The sequence below is a fragment of the Heterocephalus glaber genome, unplaced genomic scaffold (genome assembly GCF_053883595.1).
Source record: "Heterocephalus glaber isolate CG9 unplaced genomic scaffold, H.glaber_assembly_v1.0 deba00001773, whole genome shotgun sequence".
In the NCBI taxonomy this organism is placed as follows: domain Eukaryota; kingdom Metazoa; phylum Chordata; class Mammalia; order Rodentia; family Bathyergidae; genus Heterocephalus; species Heterocephalus glaber.
The window spans coordinates 8,884,922-8,900,122 of record NW_028258463.1 but is presented as its reverse complement, the minus strand read 5'-3'; the positions used below and the strand labels follow the sequence as shown (position 1 = coordinate 8,900,122).

The 15,201-nt window shown below is 59.9% G+C and overlaps 1 protein-coding gene across 1 annotated transcript; it reads left to right on the top strand.

The window, feature by feature from the left end:
* The first annotated feature begins 1,586 nt into the window (after positions 1 to 1,586).
* Positions 1,587 to 4,405, top strand: Epop (elongin BC and polycomb repressive complex 2 associated protein). The gene has a single exon (XM_004859860.4). The coding sequence runs from the start codon at positions 2,023 to 2,025 to the stop codon at positions 2,983 to 2,985; it is 963 nt and encodes a 320-aa protein (XP_004859917.1). The 5' UTR covers positions 1,587 to 2,022; the 3' UTR covers positions 2,986 to 4,405.
* The last annotated feature ends 10,796 nt before the right edge of the window (positions 4,406 to 15,201 follow it).

Below are 15,201 nucleotides of genomic sequence, written 5' to 3'. Positions count from 1 at the left end.
AACTCAGATCCTTGTGCTTTTGAGGCAGGCGGCAGAACCACTGAGCTAAATCCCCGGCCCCATTTCTTTATTTTTGAGACAAGGTCTCGCTATGTAGTCCAGGCTGGCCTTGAACTTATGGCAATACTCCTGCCTCAGCCTCCCAAGTGCTGGGATCACAGGCGTGCACCACCACACCCAGCCTTCTTCCACCTATTTCTTCATTCACAAATATCTCCTGGCACTTGCTAAGTCTGGGCACACTTCTGGGGGGTGCAGCAGCGTTCAGGATAAAGTACTTCTTGCTGGGACAGCGAAAGCATCACCTCAATCAGGATAATGGGAGAGACCAGCACTAGGAATGACACAGACTGTCGCATAACAGTAAGCCATGCAAGGCCAATGGGATGACTCAAGTCTGTAATCCCAGCACTGAAGGGGCTGAGGCAGTAGGAACTCTGTGAGTCTGAGGCCAGCCTGGACTACATAGTGAGTTCAAGGTTAGCCTGAGGGACACACGGAGAGGCTCTGTCCCAAAACAAAACCAGAAAACCGTAAGTACGCCCCACAGGGACTAAAGGGTAAGGAGCTGGAGTGTGAGTGCTGAGCGGTGGTGGGAATTTCCCTCTTTGCTTTCCTCTCTCTGGCGAGCTGAGTGTCAGGGCCCGTGTGTCCCCTCCTCCAGCTTTTTCAGCCCTCTGGGCACCTCGGGGCTCGCAGGGCACTGTCCCAGGCTTCAAGGGTCTGCAGAGCCGGCCCCTGGTAACATTATGAGGCACCTGTGTCGCCGCCTTCGCGGGTGTTAACAATGCGTCCCCACTGGAGTTTATCTTTTATTCTGTTCATCTTGGACATTGGTACTGAATTCCCAGCTACTCCGTCCAGAAACACTTGTGGGACCTGCTGTGTGCCAGGCCCTGTCCTGGGGCAGAAACAGAGAAAGAAGGAAATTCTCTGCCCAAGGAGTCCTCGCTGGGCAAAGCGTGTGAGCCCCAGCGTCGCCCCGTTTCGTTTCCTCTTGTGTTTTGCGGCACTGAGGACTGAACCCAGGGTCTTCACACTGCGCCACACCCAAGGACCCCCCCTTTAGTTTTTATTTTCCTAAGCCACTAAATTGCTCAGGCTGGGCTTCAGCTAGCAGCCCTCTCGCCTCGGCCTCCGGAGCGCGGGGATGACAGGCGCGCGCTCCAGCCGCGCTCGGCTGGCTCTTTCCGTCCTTCCGTGCACGCGGCGCGAGCTCCGCTCTGCCGACTCACGTGTCTCCACTGGGCGGGAGCGTGGAGAGAAGCGTTCCCATTTCACAGATGCCGCAGCTGCGGGGTGCTACGGGGAAACACGAGCTGCTCCGTGGGCAGCAGAAGCCGGGAGGCCGCCCACCCAGGTGGGGCGGCGCCTCCGGCCCCCGCGGTGTCACTGCCGCCGCCCCCGCCCCAGGCCGCCGCCGCCCCCACCCCCGCCCCAGGCCGTCCCCGCAGCCGCGCCGGGTCCACGTGTGTGTGTCTGTGTGCCGAATGGGGCCGGGGGCGGGGCAGGGGCGGAGCCGCTCGACGTCACGGCCGCGCCACCCAATCAGCGGCGGGCTCACGGCGGCGGCGCTGGTATTGGGGCAGCGAGGGGGCAGTTCTCTATAACGCGGTCTCCGGAGCCAGCGGGGAAGAAAGGAGCCGAGCGGGCGGAAGGCGCCCTCCCTGCCGCCTGGGCCCCGCACCGGGTGCCGGGCCAGGTCCTTCCCGCCTCCCTCCATCTCCGGCCGCTTTGTTGGCCCCGCCCCGGGCCCTCCGGGCCGCTCGAGAGGGGGCGCTGGTCCGCGGCGCGCTGCGAAGGCGGCGGCAGGAAGCGCGCTGGCCGCGCGAGGACCGCGGGGACCCAGGAGTTCGGCCGCCGCCGGTGCCGCGTGACGAGGTCCAGGAGGGGACAGGGCCCGGGGCGCCAGCGAGCCAAGGCCTCCCCGTCGAGGGAGGCGATGTCCCCCTCGCCCGTGGGCTCAGCGCGCAGCCGGGGCACCGCGCCGCTGGGCCCCCGGCCTCGGCGCCGGGCGCCGCTATGGAGACTCTGTGCCCCGCCCCGCGCCTGGCGGTGCCGTCGTCCCCGCGGGGGTCGCCGTGCGCCCCCTCGCCCCAGAAGTCGCGCCGGGGGACCCAGGAGTTCTCGCCGCTGTGCCTGCGCGCGCTGGCCTTCTGCGCCCTCGCCAAGCCGCGGGCGCCCTCGCGGGGCCTGGGTCCCCGCGCCTCCCTGTCCCCTGGCGGCGGCGACCCGGACGGCCTGAAGCAGCCCGGGCAGCCCCACGCTCCGAGCCCCGCGGCCCGCGGGGATGCGGACGCCGCCCCGCTCCCTGGCCACGAGCGAGAGGAAGAGGGCGGAGGCACCCGCGCACCTCCGGGCCTCTGCCCGGAGACCCGGCCTCCCCAGGAGGCTCCGCCCGCGCCGGCCCTGGGCCTCGAGTCCCAGCCGCGGCCCGCCGCCAGCCCGCCGCCACCTGCGGGTCCCTCACCGTCGCCGCCGGAGCAGGACGGACGACCCCCGCCCGAGACACCCGCCGGGGAACCTTCGACGACTGCGCCCGGCGACCTCCGCCAGGAGCACTTCGATCGCCTGATCCGCCGCTCCAAACTCTGGTGCTACGCGAAAGGCTTCGCCTTGGACACGCCAAGCCTGCGCCGCGGCCCCGAGCGTCCGCCCGCGAAGGCCCCGGCCAAGGGCGCCACCAAGAAGCGCCGCCGGCCCGCGCCTGTCCCGCGCCCGCCGGTCCCGGCCCGCGCGCCGCCCCGCCGCCCGGTGCCTGCGCTCCCCGCCGCCGGCACCTTCAGCCTGCTCAGCTGCTTCCCCTGCACGCCTGCCCTGGTGGTGGGTGACGACGGGGACCTGCGGCCCGCTGCCTCGCTGCGCCTGCAAGGCGACGCCCGGCCCCCGCCCGCCCACCCCGTGTGGCAGTGGCAGGTAGGGGGCCCCGCGGTCCCCGAGCCCCCCGGTTGTAAGTTCTGGGCGGCCAACCTGGAAGAACTCTGAGCGCGGGACACACTGCTGCTGCGGAGGACAGATGGGGACGCCCGGCTCGAGGACACCCCGGCTTCTCACTTCTGCCTGTTCTTGACACTGTCTGGGCCGTGGGCATTGGGACTCCGGTGACTGATCTGCGAGCCGGAGGAGCCGAGGGCTGCAGTCGGGGGACAGCGGAGTGACCCGAGTTCCTGCTCTCCTCCCCCCACCCCGGCGCTCTGGGGGTAGCAAAGGAGGCCGCCGAAAACCCCAAAAGGAGCTGGAGAGACCTTGGTGATGGACAAACCGGTTGTTTCTACGTCCCGGGGCGAGCCTTGGGGGTGGGGGCCGCCGAGGGGGGAGTGTGATTGGCAGCTCCCTGGGGGGCCCCACCCCGCCCCCACCACCGAACCTTTAACCCCTGGCTGCCCGAAGGCCTTAGAACCAGCATCTCCGAGCCCTGCTGGGGGAAGGGCCAGATCACCCCCTCCTGGTTCCTTCTAGGGCCCCCCAAGTTCAGGTGACCCGATTGCTGAGACCTTCAGTCTCACCCACCACGAGCCTTTCCTTTTTGATCGGTTTTGGAGCCCTCCCCCCAGTTTTCCGTTTGCTTTCAGTTCTTTAGGTTTGATGGGTGGACGAGAAACTCCCACCTTCATCATCCTCTCCCTCCCCCAGGTCGCACCGCACTGAGGGGCAGGGCCTAGGGACCCATCACTTCCCCCCCCCGCAGACTGCCTGGGCACAGGGACGGAGACTGTCCCAGGGAAAGTAGTAGAAGGTGGAAGAAATCAATAAAATCAGACCAAACGAGTCGCCCCTGACTAGTGGAGGGGATGTAGTAGAGGGCAGGCCTGAGTCCTTTGGACACCAGACTCGGTCCCCTTAAGGGTGGTGACAAACCAGCTGCTGCCTGCAGAAGGGTCAGTGAGAGGGTCGCCTAACTACCTGGCTGTCCTGGAGTTTGGGGTGGCTGTTGGGGTGTGGGTGCGGCCTGCCCCTCAGCCCCCTTCCTGAGAGCCCAGCGGTCGGGCTGTCAGGGCCTGATGGATCCTAGGCGGTGAGGGGATTAGGCTCAGGGTCAGAGGTCTTGGTTTCCAGGCCCGGAGAGCTGGGCCTGGGCCACGCCTGGCCAGGAGGGTCCCCTGAGTCCCCGTGGGGAGACCACTTTCTCTGCACCTGGGGGATCGGGTTGCCCACCGCGTGAGAGCCCCGTGACCCCCTGACCCGCACTGCACTAGGAACTGCACCCCTCTGGCCCTGAGATGGGGCGAGGGAGGGATTGTCCGTCCCCACGTTCGACCCTGGGGAAGGGCTTGTTTCCTTTTCTGTGAAAATGCTTTGTAAAAAGTTGTTATTGTTTGCATAGAGCAGATTCTTGAAAAACTGTTTTGCACCACAAAAGTTGTGCACAAAAGTTTGTTTTCCAAAAACTGTCTCCTCTCAGTGTTTCTTGCCCTGGGGAGGGTGGTGCAGGGCGGCATGGCTGGCTCTTAACATCTGGCCTTTCTGAACCCTGCTGACCTCCCCTCCCCTCCAGCTGTGCGCTGCAGGAGCAGGGGTGGGCCGGTCGCCCTTTCTCCTGGGCCTCAGGGTTCCCCGCTTATCTGTCCCCCGAGAGTGGAGACAGACAGGGCGAAGGTAGACATGGCGGTGCGGAGAGAAAATCGCTCCGAAGAAAGGGGTGATCCTCTGGTGAGGAATTGGGAAAGGTGGCCCCCTGTTTTTAAAAGCCTTGTTTCCAGTGGCGTCCTGGTTGGTGTGGCCTCCCTGTGGCCCTGGGTGAGGGAGGCTGAAGGGTACAGGGCTCCTCCGACTCGCCCTCCTTCAAGGGCTCCCCCAGCCAGGGAAAGGGTTGAGCAGACCTTTTGTCGAGACCCAGAGCAGCCCTCCTTGGGGACCGATGGGAGCTGAGTTCCAGTCCTAAGGCTGCCATGACCAGCGGGGTGGGGGTTGACACAAGGTCTGGCTGTGTAGCCCGGGGTGCTCTCGAACACGTGGCAATCCTCCTGCCTCAGCCTCCGGAGTGCTGGGATCACAGGTGTGCGTCACCACGCCCAGTACAAGACACAGTAAGGAAGTTTGCGGAGGGCTGGAGGTCAGAATGTGGACATCTTTGGGGAACGTTTTTTCTCTGCGTTGCTGGTGAGCCAGGCCTTGAGATCTGCCCTGAGCTGAACGCCCTGACGCAAATCTCAGTCCCAGAAGGAAGAAACGCCCGGGCCTTCTGGGTGGAGGCTGGGGTCAGCATGGCCAACGACTGGGCCTCAGGTCCTCAGGGAGCAGCGTGGGGGAGGGGACACCCCAGGCTCCAGGGCGTGGAGGAGTACGGTCTGTCGGTGTCCAGAGCCTGGCTCCCTCCCCGCCTCGCCTCCGAGCTGCTGGTGGGGACCCTTAGCAACCCCTCCCTGGGGGCCTAAGTCCCCTTCCTGCCGCCCCTCTCCTTCCCTCTGGGCTCCTCTGGGGCTTTGCTCTCCGCCCCTCCTCAGGGTCTCACACCGCCCAGAGTGACGTTGCGGCCTGGTCCATGCCCTTGTCCTCCAGGCAGCCTCAAGGCCCCGAGTCCTCTGCCTCCTGCCCCAGAAGCTGCTTTTGCTGGGGCCACCACGACAGCCCCCCCACCCCATGGTCCTCCCCTGCCCAGGCTTCTCCAGGGCTGTGACACCACTGAATGCTCACCGGGCTCCCTGGTTCTCTGTTGCCAAAGGTCCCTGCTCTGTCTCCTTCAGTCCTCAGGAGGCTTTAAAACGAGGGAGGGAAGCTGGGCGTGGAGGCGCACACCTGCCATCCCAGCACTGGAGGCTGAGGCAGAGCTATTTCTGAGAGTTCTAGGCCAGTCTGGGCTACCTAAAAAGACCCTGTCTCAATCAAATGGGGGAGGCCGTGTGGAGCGGTCCAGGTGGCACCTGCCTGTGTCCCTCTGTCTTCAGCTTGCTCCTCCTTTCTCCAGCTCCTCTCCCGAGCGCTTCCTCCCATGACTCACACCCCCCGTTGCAGACCAAGCTCCTGTCCCTGACCTGCCACACCCATCCCCTTGGTCATGCCCCTCTTCTGGCCACAGCCCTACCCTCTTCCGTCACCTTCCTGAGACTCAGGACCCCAGATTCTCAGCGGGTCCCTGACTTCAGCAACAGCCACCCATCCCAAGCCTCCTCCGCTGCTGTCCCCTCAGCGTCCAGGCTGACACTGCTGTCCTCAGCCCAGCAGGGCCAGACCATCTGCCTGTTTCAGGGTTATCGGCTCTGTGTGGTTCCCTGATCAGGTTACTGCCTTACACAGTGGACACAGGATCCCCCACTTTATCAGGTGCAGCTCCTTGGTCTGACTTTGGAGCCCTTCATGCTTTGGCCTTAACCCTCCAGTCCAGCCTCGCCCCCTTCGCTTGTCTGCTTGTCTTTGTGTGCAGTGTGGACCACGGTACAGCACGGTGCTCCCCGCCACCTCCGTGCTCCCAGGCCCATTTGAAACGCCCCCCTCCCTTGGAGAGTCCTTTGACTCCCCAGGTAGATGTGGCCCAGGCCACCTCTAGCAAGGGGTCATGGGGTGAATAATAGGGACCCGGGGGCTCCTAGGGCAACCTTCTCACCTGCGCTTTCCCCTCCCAGCACTAACACAGCTTCAGGATCCCTGCGGCAGCTGTGAAAATGTCCCGAGAAGCCACTGTCCAGGGTGCCTGTCCCCCTGCACTTCCTTTAATCAACTCATGTTCCTGCTTTCCTTAATTAGCTTCAGAGAAAAAGCTAAGGCAGTGGCCCAAGGTTATACTTATTTGTGGGTTTTTCCCTTGTTTCCTTCTATGGTTATCTTGTATCTCTTGCTTTTGCTTTGCTAGACCCTGGCTACTTTTATTGATTGATTGATAGATTGATTGATTTTTTGAGACAGGGTTTCACTATGTAGCCCAGGCTGGCCTCAAACTTGCACAGATCCTCTTGCCTCAGCCTCCCAAGTGCTGGGATTACAGGTGTTTGCCACCATGCCTGGCTCAAAATGAAACATTAAAAGGGGTGAGGAGGGGCCAGAGATTTAGCTCAGTGGTTCTGCTGCCTGCCTCACAAGCACAAGGACCTGAGTTCGATCCCTGGTACCAAAAAAATAAGGGATGAGGAGCCAAGTGTGGTGGTGCACACCTGTTATCCCAGCACTCGCAAGGCTGAGGCAGAAGGATCGAAAGTTCCAGGTCAGGGTTACATAGTGAGTTCAAGGCCAGATAGAATTACATAGACAGAACTTGTCTCAAAAAAAAAAACTAAAAAGAACTGGGGATGTGGCTCACTGGTAGAGCGCTTGCCTAGCGTACCTGTGGCCTCCGGTTTGGTCCCCAGCATGCAGCAGGTATTTATTTAAAGCACGGCCCAGCAGGGCTCTCGGCCAGACTGCAGTTTCATATTCAGCCACTAGATGCCGCTGTCTGCCAGCAACAGAAGGAGGCTCGCTGGCGGGAAGAGAGCGGGTGGTGAAAGGATTAATTCTCCCTAGCCACCCAGTGCCTTCCAGGGTTGGGCCCTGTGCCAGGCATTAAGGGACGGTGACGACGTGGTCCCTGAACACGGGGACTTACGGCAAGTGTCACTATTTTGCTTTCATACCGGAGAGAGGCATTATCTGTGTGGCAGACGAGGACATGGGGATCAGAGAGGCTTACGAATTTGCCTGCGGTTGCACAGCATGGGCCGGAGCAGAGTTGAGCTCTGGTCCATCTGAATAGAGAACCTTTTCGTGGCATTTGCTAGGAGCCAGGCGTTATTCTGAGAGCATCATGGTTAGTGAGTGCATCCTTTATTTCTCAGAGCAAGGTGAGGGGGTAGGTACTGTTGCTATCCCATTCCCAGATGATTTATTCTTTGAGACAGGGCCTCACAAAGCTGCCCATGCTGAGCTTGAACTTGTGATCCTCCTGCCTCAACCTCCCGAGCAGTCGGGCTCACAGGCCTGTGCCAGTGCTCGGGTTAGGTTTGTGCTCTTAATGACCATAGGCTGCCACAGTTCACCAGGCAGATGTGTTCTGGTTCGAGCCGGAAGTCCCCCCACCTCCCCCAAGCCCTGCGATGCTTGCATGGGGTCAGGGATCATGGAGATAGGAGTTGGAACAGTGAGCAAAGCAGGTCCCCCGGGGTTGGCAGAGGGGGACAGCTGGTAAGGGTGCTTCCTGAGCGTGATAGGGAGAAGCTGAGCTCCAGGGCTGCTTGGAAGGATGTTGGGAGCACAGACCTTAGAAGCCGGCTCAGGTGGTGGCATCCTAGCTACTCAGAAGGCTGAGGCAGGAGGATCGTGAGTTCACAGCTCGCCTGGGCAACTTAGTAAGAGCCTGACTGAAAATCAAGTAAAAGGGTTGCGGGTGGAGCTCAGTGGTACCATGCTTGTCTGGCATGTGTGAGGCCTGGGGTTCGATCCCCAGTACTGCAAAAGTCAGTCCCCGAGAGAGATGCCAGGGTGATTGACCCTAGTGTGGAGGACAGAGAGCCTGGGCAAGGGCTTTGCAGGCCAAAGGAAGGATTCGGGCTTGTTCTGAGAGCCTGGGAGATTGCCTGGGTGGCCAGGTGTAGTGGTGCATGCCTATAATCACAGCACTTGGGAGGCTGAGGCAGGAGGATCGCTGTGAATTTGAGGCCAGTTTGGGCTCCATAGTGAGTTTAAGCCCAGCTTGGACTACATAGCAAGACTCTATGTAAATAAAACAAAACAAAATTTTATTTATTTTCTGGTACTGGGGATTGAACTCAGGACCTTGTGCTTTTGAGGTAGGTGTGGTGCCACTGAGGTAAATCCCTGGCCTTTTTTTTTTTTTTTGGTACCAGGGATTGAACTCGGGTCCTTGCGCTTGCAAGGCAGGCGGCAGAACCACTGAGCTAAATCCCCAGCCCTGTTTCTGCTTTTTGTTTTTTTGAGACAGAGTCTCGATATGTAGCCCAGGCTGCACTGGAATGCTAGCCAGTCCTCCTGCCTCAGCCTCCTGAGTGCTGGGATCACAGCCCCAGCCAGATTTGCACTTGAAGGGGATCCTGGTGGCATTTGTGTGACTTCTGTGAGACTAAAGCAGATGTGAGGAGAGAGACTGGAGGCCACCATCATGGTCCAGGACAGCAGAAGTGGTGGCCCAGGCCAGGAGCTGGGCCAGCACGGAGGGGAGAGAATGTGGCTCTGCAAGGTGAGATTGGAATGAGCATGTGACAAGCGCCAGCCTCGGGCTCTGCAGAGACTCCTGGGCCACAGTGGAGGGGACAGGAAATCAGGCACACCTGGGCTTCCATGGGGCCGCGCAGAGTCAGAAGCGGCTGGGCCACAGGAAGATGGCAAGTGACTCCTGCCCTACGGGGTCTGTGCTTGTAGACAGGTGAGGGCTGGAGCTACCCTGGAGGGCAAGGACAGCCATGAGGGCTGTTAGGACCAAGGACACAGCAGAGAAGCCACCAGAGAGGCTGCATATAGCCGATCCCAGCCGGATATGATCCTCACGGCTGTATCCCAGCACTCAGGAGGCTGAGGCAGGAGGATCACAAGTTTGAGCCCAGTCTGGGCAGCTTAGTGACTTAGTGAGACCCTGTCTCAAAATACAAAATCAAAGGGAGGATGTAGCTTAGAGTGAAGGCCCTGGGTTCAATTCACAGTGCTGAAAAAGAAAAAAGGAATGAAAGAGAAAGAAAGAAAGGAAGGAAAGAGAAAGAAGAAAGGAAGGAAGGAAGGAAGAAATAGCCAAGAGAGGAGCTTGAGGGTATGGCTCAGATTAATGTTGGCCTAGTAGTGTGAGGCCCTCGGTTCAAAGCCAAAGCAGGAGCAGATGCAGGAGGTGAGCACAAGTATTTCTTTCGTGGAATTTGGAGGAGGAAGAACAGACATGGAGATGGTTCTGGAAGGTTCTGGAAGATTCTAGAACAATGACTAGGAACTTTTTAGAACTTTCTATGATGCAAACAGCCTGCTATAGCACACGTCCCATAGCTCCAGCATCAGTGTTCTAGAAGGTTCTAGAAGGAGGTGAGAAGCCCTTTTGGCAGATTCTGTTTTCTGAGAAAGGGAGACCTTGAAGAGGGGTGCAGCAGAGGAGGGAACTGAGGAACCTGGAAAAAATATGAAGCTGAGAGACTAAAACTGAGTCAGTTGGAAACGGCATTGGTAAAGGCACCCCACTTTCAGGCAAGGGGTTCCCGCTAACCAGTACTGACGATTGAACTCAGGGCCTTCACACTTGTTCTTACCAAGTGACCAAATTGCTCAGGCTGGGCTCCAACTTGGGGTCCTCCTGCCTCAGCCTCCCAGGGTGCTGGGATTCCAGGTCTGCACACCTGGCTCATGTGGCCATTTTCCCTGGCTGTGAGATTAGGTCGGTGCTGTGCTGAGAGAAGTTAGGGAGGCTGCCTGTGGTCCCTGGGCATCCCTGCAGTAATGGTTGCTGTTGAGTGGCTGTTGTGAACACAGAGGGGAAAGGGCCCCTCCCCAGGTCTCATGGAGGCACAGGGAAGAGGGAGCCCCATTCCTGGTCGGGGAGCCCTGACCCCATGCTGGGACAGCACAGGGCACTGAGGCCTCCGTTGAGGACCTGGGTGTAGGCGGAACTGTGGCTGGAAGTCCTCTGTGTGTCCTGGTGTGTGTGTGTGAGTGTGTGCATGCACATGCGTGTGTGGTGTCATGGAAGACCTGTCCCTTCTGCACTGAGGCAGAAACTAGGGCAGCCTGGGGCAGAAGGGTCAGTTCTGCTGAAGAGATAGGGCTGGGGGACTCTGGCTCTTGCGGGGGCAGGCGCAGGTGGTGAGAACCGGGCTGGGGCTGGGTGTGGGGGGAGGCTAGGCAGAGAGGGGACACGTGGGTGTCCCAGCCTGGTGGGTGGGGACTGGCTGCTCTCTGGGGCTTTGGTTGTGGAAAGTGTCCCTTCTTCCTTGGACAAGGCTGGTGCCCCCGTCTGATGCCCCCAGCTCCCCAGCTTGCCTCCCATGCGCTTGGGCAGAGGGGAGAGCTGTGGGCCGCCCCAGTGGGAAGAGGGCGGAGGGACAGCAGGGCAGTTGGGCAGAGGGGAGCAGACTGAGGACAGAGCTGTGGGCACCACATCCGGCTGTCCTGAGTGGCTCTGCTCCAGAGCGGCACACCCTGCACCTTCTTCTTTGCCCTAGAGAAAGATGTGCTGGGCTCGGGGACCCAGCCAGTGGCCTGGCAGCCAGAAAGGGCCTCCTGTCCCACAGAGCGGGAGTCCTCTGGGCAGGGGGATATTTGCCAGTTTGTCCCCTCCATGCTGGGCACCCGAGCCTGGGGCTATCACCCTCCCTCCCTCCTCCCTGCATCCCCTAGGACAAGGGCAGCTCGGGGGCTGAAAAGGGTGACGGTCCTACTGGGTGCCCAGGCCTCCTGGGGGGCTGCTCCGTGCAAGGGCCTGTGCTGCCGCCTCCAGCTTGTCACTCCCTCCTCCTCCAAGCTGCAGCAGCAACACTTTCCCTGGCACCATCCTATCCAGCACAGCCAAGTAGCGCCCAGCCCACGGCAGGGAGCAGGCACAGCTCAAAGCAGTGGGGCTGGCATGCTCTGCTCCTCATCTCCCTCCCTTCCTCATATCCTGGCTTCCACCACTGTCCCCTCCCTGTCACATCTGGGCCCCCATTATGGTTTATATCTGGATGTCCCTGAGAAGCCCCCTGTGCTCATAGGTGGGGCTGTGGGGAGGGGCCTGGGGCCTGGGGCTCCTCCTGTGGGGAGGAGCTCGGGGCCTGGGGCTCATCATTGGATTAGACCACTGATGGGTTTATGGTGAATGTGATTTGGGGGTGAAGCCTGGCGAGAGGAGGCAGGTCACAGGGTGGTGGGGGCATGGCCTGGAAGGATATTTCGCCCTCCTCCTCCCTTGATCCCTCTCTGGCTCCTGCCTGCCCTGCCATAAGCTGCTTCTCCTCCCCAGTGTCCCTGTGCCATGCTGCCCTGCCTAGGAGCAGCCAGCTATGGGTTGAAACCTCTACAGACTGTGAGCCAGAATAAACCTCCCTCTTAATTTGTGGGTGTAGGGGACAGGGGAAGGGGACATTACCAGAACCTCTGTAGTGACTCCTGGTCTCCTGCGAGCCACGGCAGCACACAGTGAATTACAGGAAAGGTAGAAAAATGAGACTGAGAAGAAGCTGAGCTTGGGGTCTGATCAGTGCTGCTCTGGGCGGCAAAGACAAAAGCCCCCAGCTTACCACACCTTTTATTTAGTACATCGGGAGAAGCAAATGTAACAAATGACTTGTAGAGAGTTTAATAGTTCACATTGGGATAAACAAGGTGTAACAGAAGGCTTGCCGAGAGTTCAGTACATCTCCGGCAAACAAGATATTAACAGTCCAAGAACAACGAGGAACTGAGCAGATGTTTGTTCTCCCAGGATGTTTCTTGTCCTGGAGAATCACAGCATCACTGGATCACTGAAGTCTCAGTTGTGACCAGAGGCCAAACTGGAGTTATTCTGTAGCTGGGCTGTAGGCAAGAGAACTAGGCTAACCAAATGATTTTTTCCTAGAATTATGTAGCATTGCTCCCAACAGTGGGTGTCAGGTGTTTTGTCCCAGCAATGAGAAAGTAGCTAAGATACCACAATTAGGTCCAGCTCTGTTTCTGGTGCCTGGTGGGTGTGGTGAGGGCTGCATCACTCTGCGCCTGGGCTTCATGGTGAATTCAAGACCAACCTGGAATACAGTGCGACCCTGTCTCAAAAAACCAAACCAAAACAGAAAAATGGACATGCTGCCCGGATGCCGCAAGAGGCCTCTGGGTCAGGATCAACATGGCCCACAGATCCTGAGGATTCTGCCTATATTCGAATTTGAGAAGTACCACGGCCAACTTCTGGACCACACGGTGCAGGCAGGAACCTTGTTGCCCAGATTTCGTGGGAGCTTCCGGGCTTGTGCAGTGCCCACAAGAGTGAGGTGCTCCCCACTGTCCCTGTCATCTGCCTCAGTCTCCCCTCCTCTCCACCTTCCACCCCAGGCCTTGCCTCTCACCAGCTTCCTTCTGCAAATTCCAGCGCCCAGTCCCTGTCCCTCGGCACAGGATGTGCACACAGTGCTTTTGTTATCCCTGCCCTGAGCTGGTTTAGGGGCTCCCAGGTCCCCTCCCTGCCAACCTCCACCCAAGACCTCATGTCCCCTGGGAGGAGGCTGCTGTGGGATTTTCCACTCGGCCCAGACAGTGCCAAGTGGGATCTATATTTTCCTCTCCTCCCCCAGACGGCCGAGGTGTCTCCCGTGCCAGGCTGCGGCCCTGCAGTCTGTCGTGTGCGTGTGCGGCGCTGTCTGGGATTTGCATGTTTAATGTCTCATCCAGGAAGCGCTTCTGGCTGGGCGCTGGGAGGTGGTGTGAAGCCGAGAATGTCAGGCCCTGGAATGGCTCCTCATGGGTGGCGGGGGAGAGGGTGGTGATGCCAGCTCTGACACCCACGCGGACAGCATCCTTTCAGTGGAGTCGTGACAGTCAGAGAAGAGCCCTGATTCCATGTTCCTCCTGGGTCCCCTGGCTGCGGCCAGGTCTCAGCCACGTGCCTGTTGGGATTTTCCACTAGAAGAAGCCCTCTGGCAATGCTCATGGTGGAACACGCCTGTCATCCCAGCACTTGGGAGGCTGAGGCAGGAGGATCATCAGGAGTTCCATGCCAGCCTCCAGGCTCCATGGGGAGGTGTTCACCTTTCAGCCAGGAAACGTTGGAGAACAGAGTGGGAAGGAGGAAGGGGCAGGGGTCAGTGGGGCTGGCCGGTGCTGTGTGACCGTGGGAATCTGTGGGCTCTCTGGGCTCCTGTGGGCTCTCTCGGCTCCTGTGGGTGACAAGGGAGGATGGCAGGATGTTGCCTCCCTCCCTGGCCAGCTGCACAGGGGGCTGACCGGGGTGCCCGTGGGTTCCCCGGAACCCAGAGAGGACACAGAGGGCATCAGGAGGAGGAGGCTCTGGCCCTGGGGTGGACGGGAAGTGAAGGCTGGGAGGGCCTTGCAGACAGACACAGACCTTCATTCCACTCCATGAAGGGCCTGATTGTGCCTATGACCAGGGGCCCAGGGACAGCCTGCTTGGCCCCCAGCCCCACGGGGACAACAGCCCCACACATCTGCTGCAGCCGCCTGGCAGGGCTGGGACAGAGCGGTTCTCAGAGCCAGGGTGGGGTGGGCTGGGTCCTGCTCCCCACCCCACGCCGCCGAGGTGGGGCCTGGAGCTTTGTCCGTGGGGCTTCTGGACTCAGCCCGAGGGTCAGGGGCTGAGAAGGGGGTGTGACTGTCCCTGCTGCAGCTGGCCCCACTCCACCTAGGCAGTTCCACTCTGCCCCAGGAGCTGGCCCGGAAGCTCTTCCTAGTCCCTTGCATCATCACTGAAGGGGGCAACTGTCCTGCTATGGCAGTGAGGGGCTTGGCGGGGGACCCTCACGCCCTCGGGGACACCGTGGTGTGACACGGTAGTCTGGCAGTCTGGTGGCCTCTCCGTCCATCCCTTGCACGCACAGAACCCGTTGTCCCTGTGTCCACGAGATGCCCACCAGCACTTCCCTCACTCCCCAGTGACGAGGACCCAGAAGGAAGTGGAGAGGGGGCTGCAAAGCCCACCACAGAGCCTCCTCGCCTGTCTCCAAACACAGGCACGGTACCCATAGTTCCCCATCTCGGTCATTGTTTTGTAGCCACCCTTGGGGACTTTATGTCTGCATGGGACCCTTTTGTTTTGTTTTTTGAGACAGGTCTCATGATGTAGTTCTGGCTTTGAACTCACTAAGTAGCCCAGGCTGGCGGGGAGTTCATAGGGATCCTTATAGCACGTGCTGAGCTGGGGCTCACAGAGAGTATAGCTTGGTGGAAAGAAATCAGAGAAGCATGTTTTTTGTTTTGGAGTCAGGGTCTCGCTATGTAGCCCAGGCCGGCCTGGAACTCCTGGCACTGCATTGGCCTCTGGCCTCACCCAGTAGGTGCTGTACGCTCACACCCGTCAGAGGAGTGTGTGAATGTGGATCCACACTGGCAGGAAGTGCTGCCCTTGGGACCCGAATCCAGCCAGTGACCCCTCTCCTAACAGGCCCTTCGGGGACCCTGACCCTGGCAGCCCGGGAGAAAGCTGGAGAGGGCTCACCCAAAAGTGCCAGAGCTGTTGACTCAAAAATAACAGATGCTCACTCCTGATGTGATTTGCATCTCATTTACATGCTGCTTTGCATCTCATTTGCATGCTGCTCCTTTAAAGTCAAAAGGCTCAGATCTCCTAGCCTCTGTCTGCCTCTCCCACTTGGGCAGGGACGCTGTCTACCCCAGCCT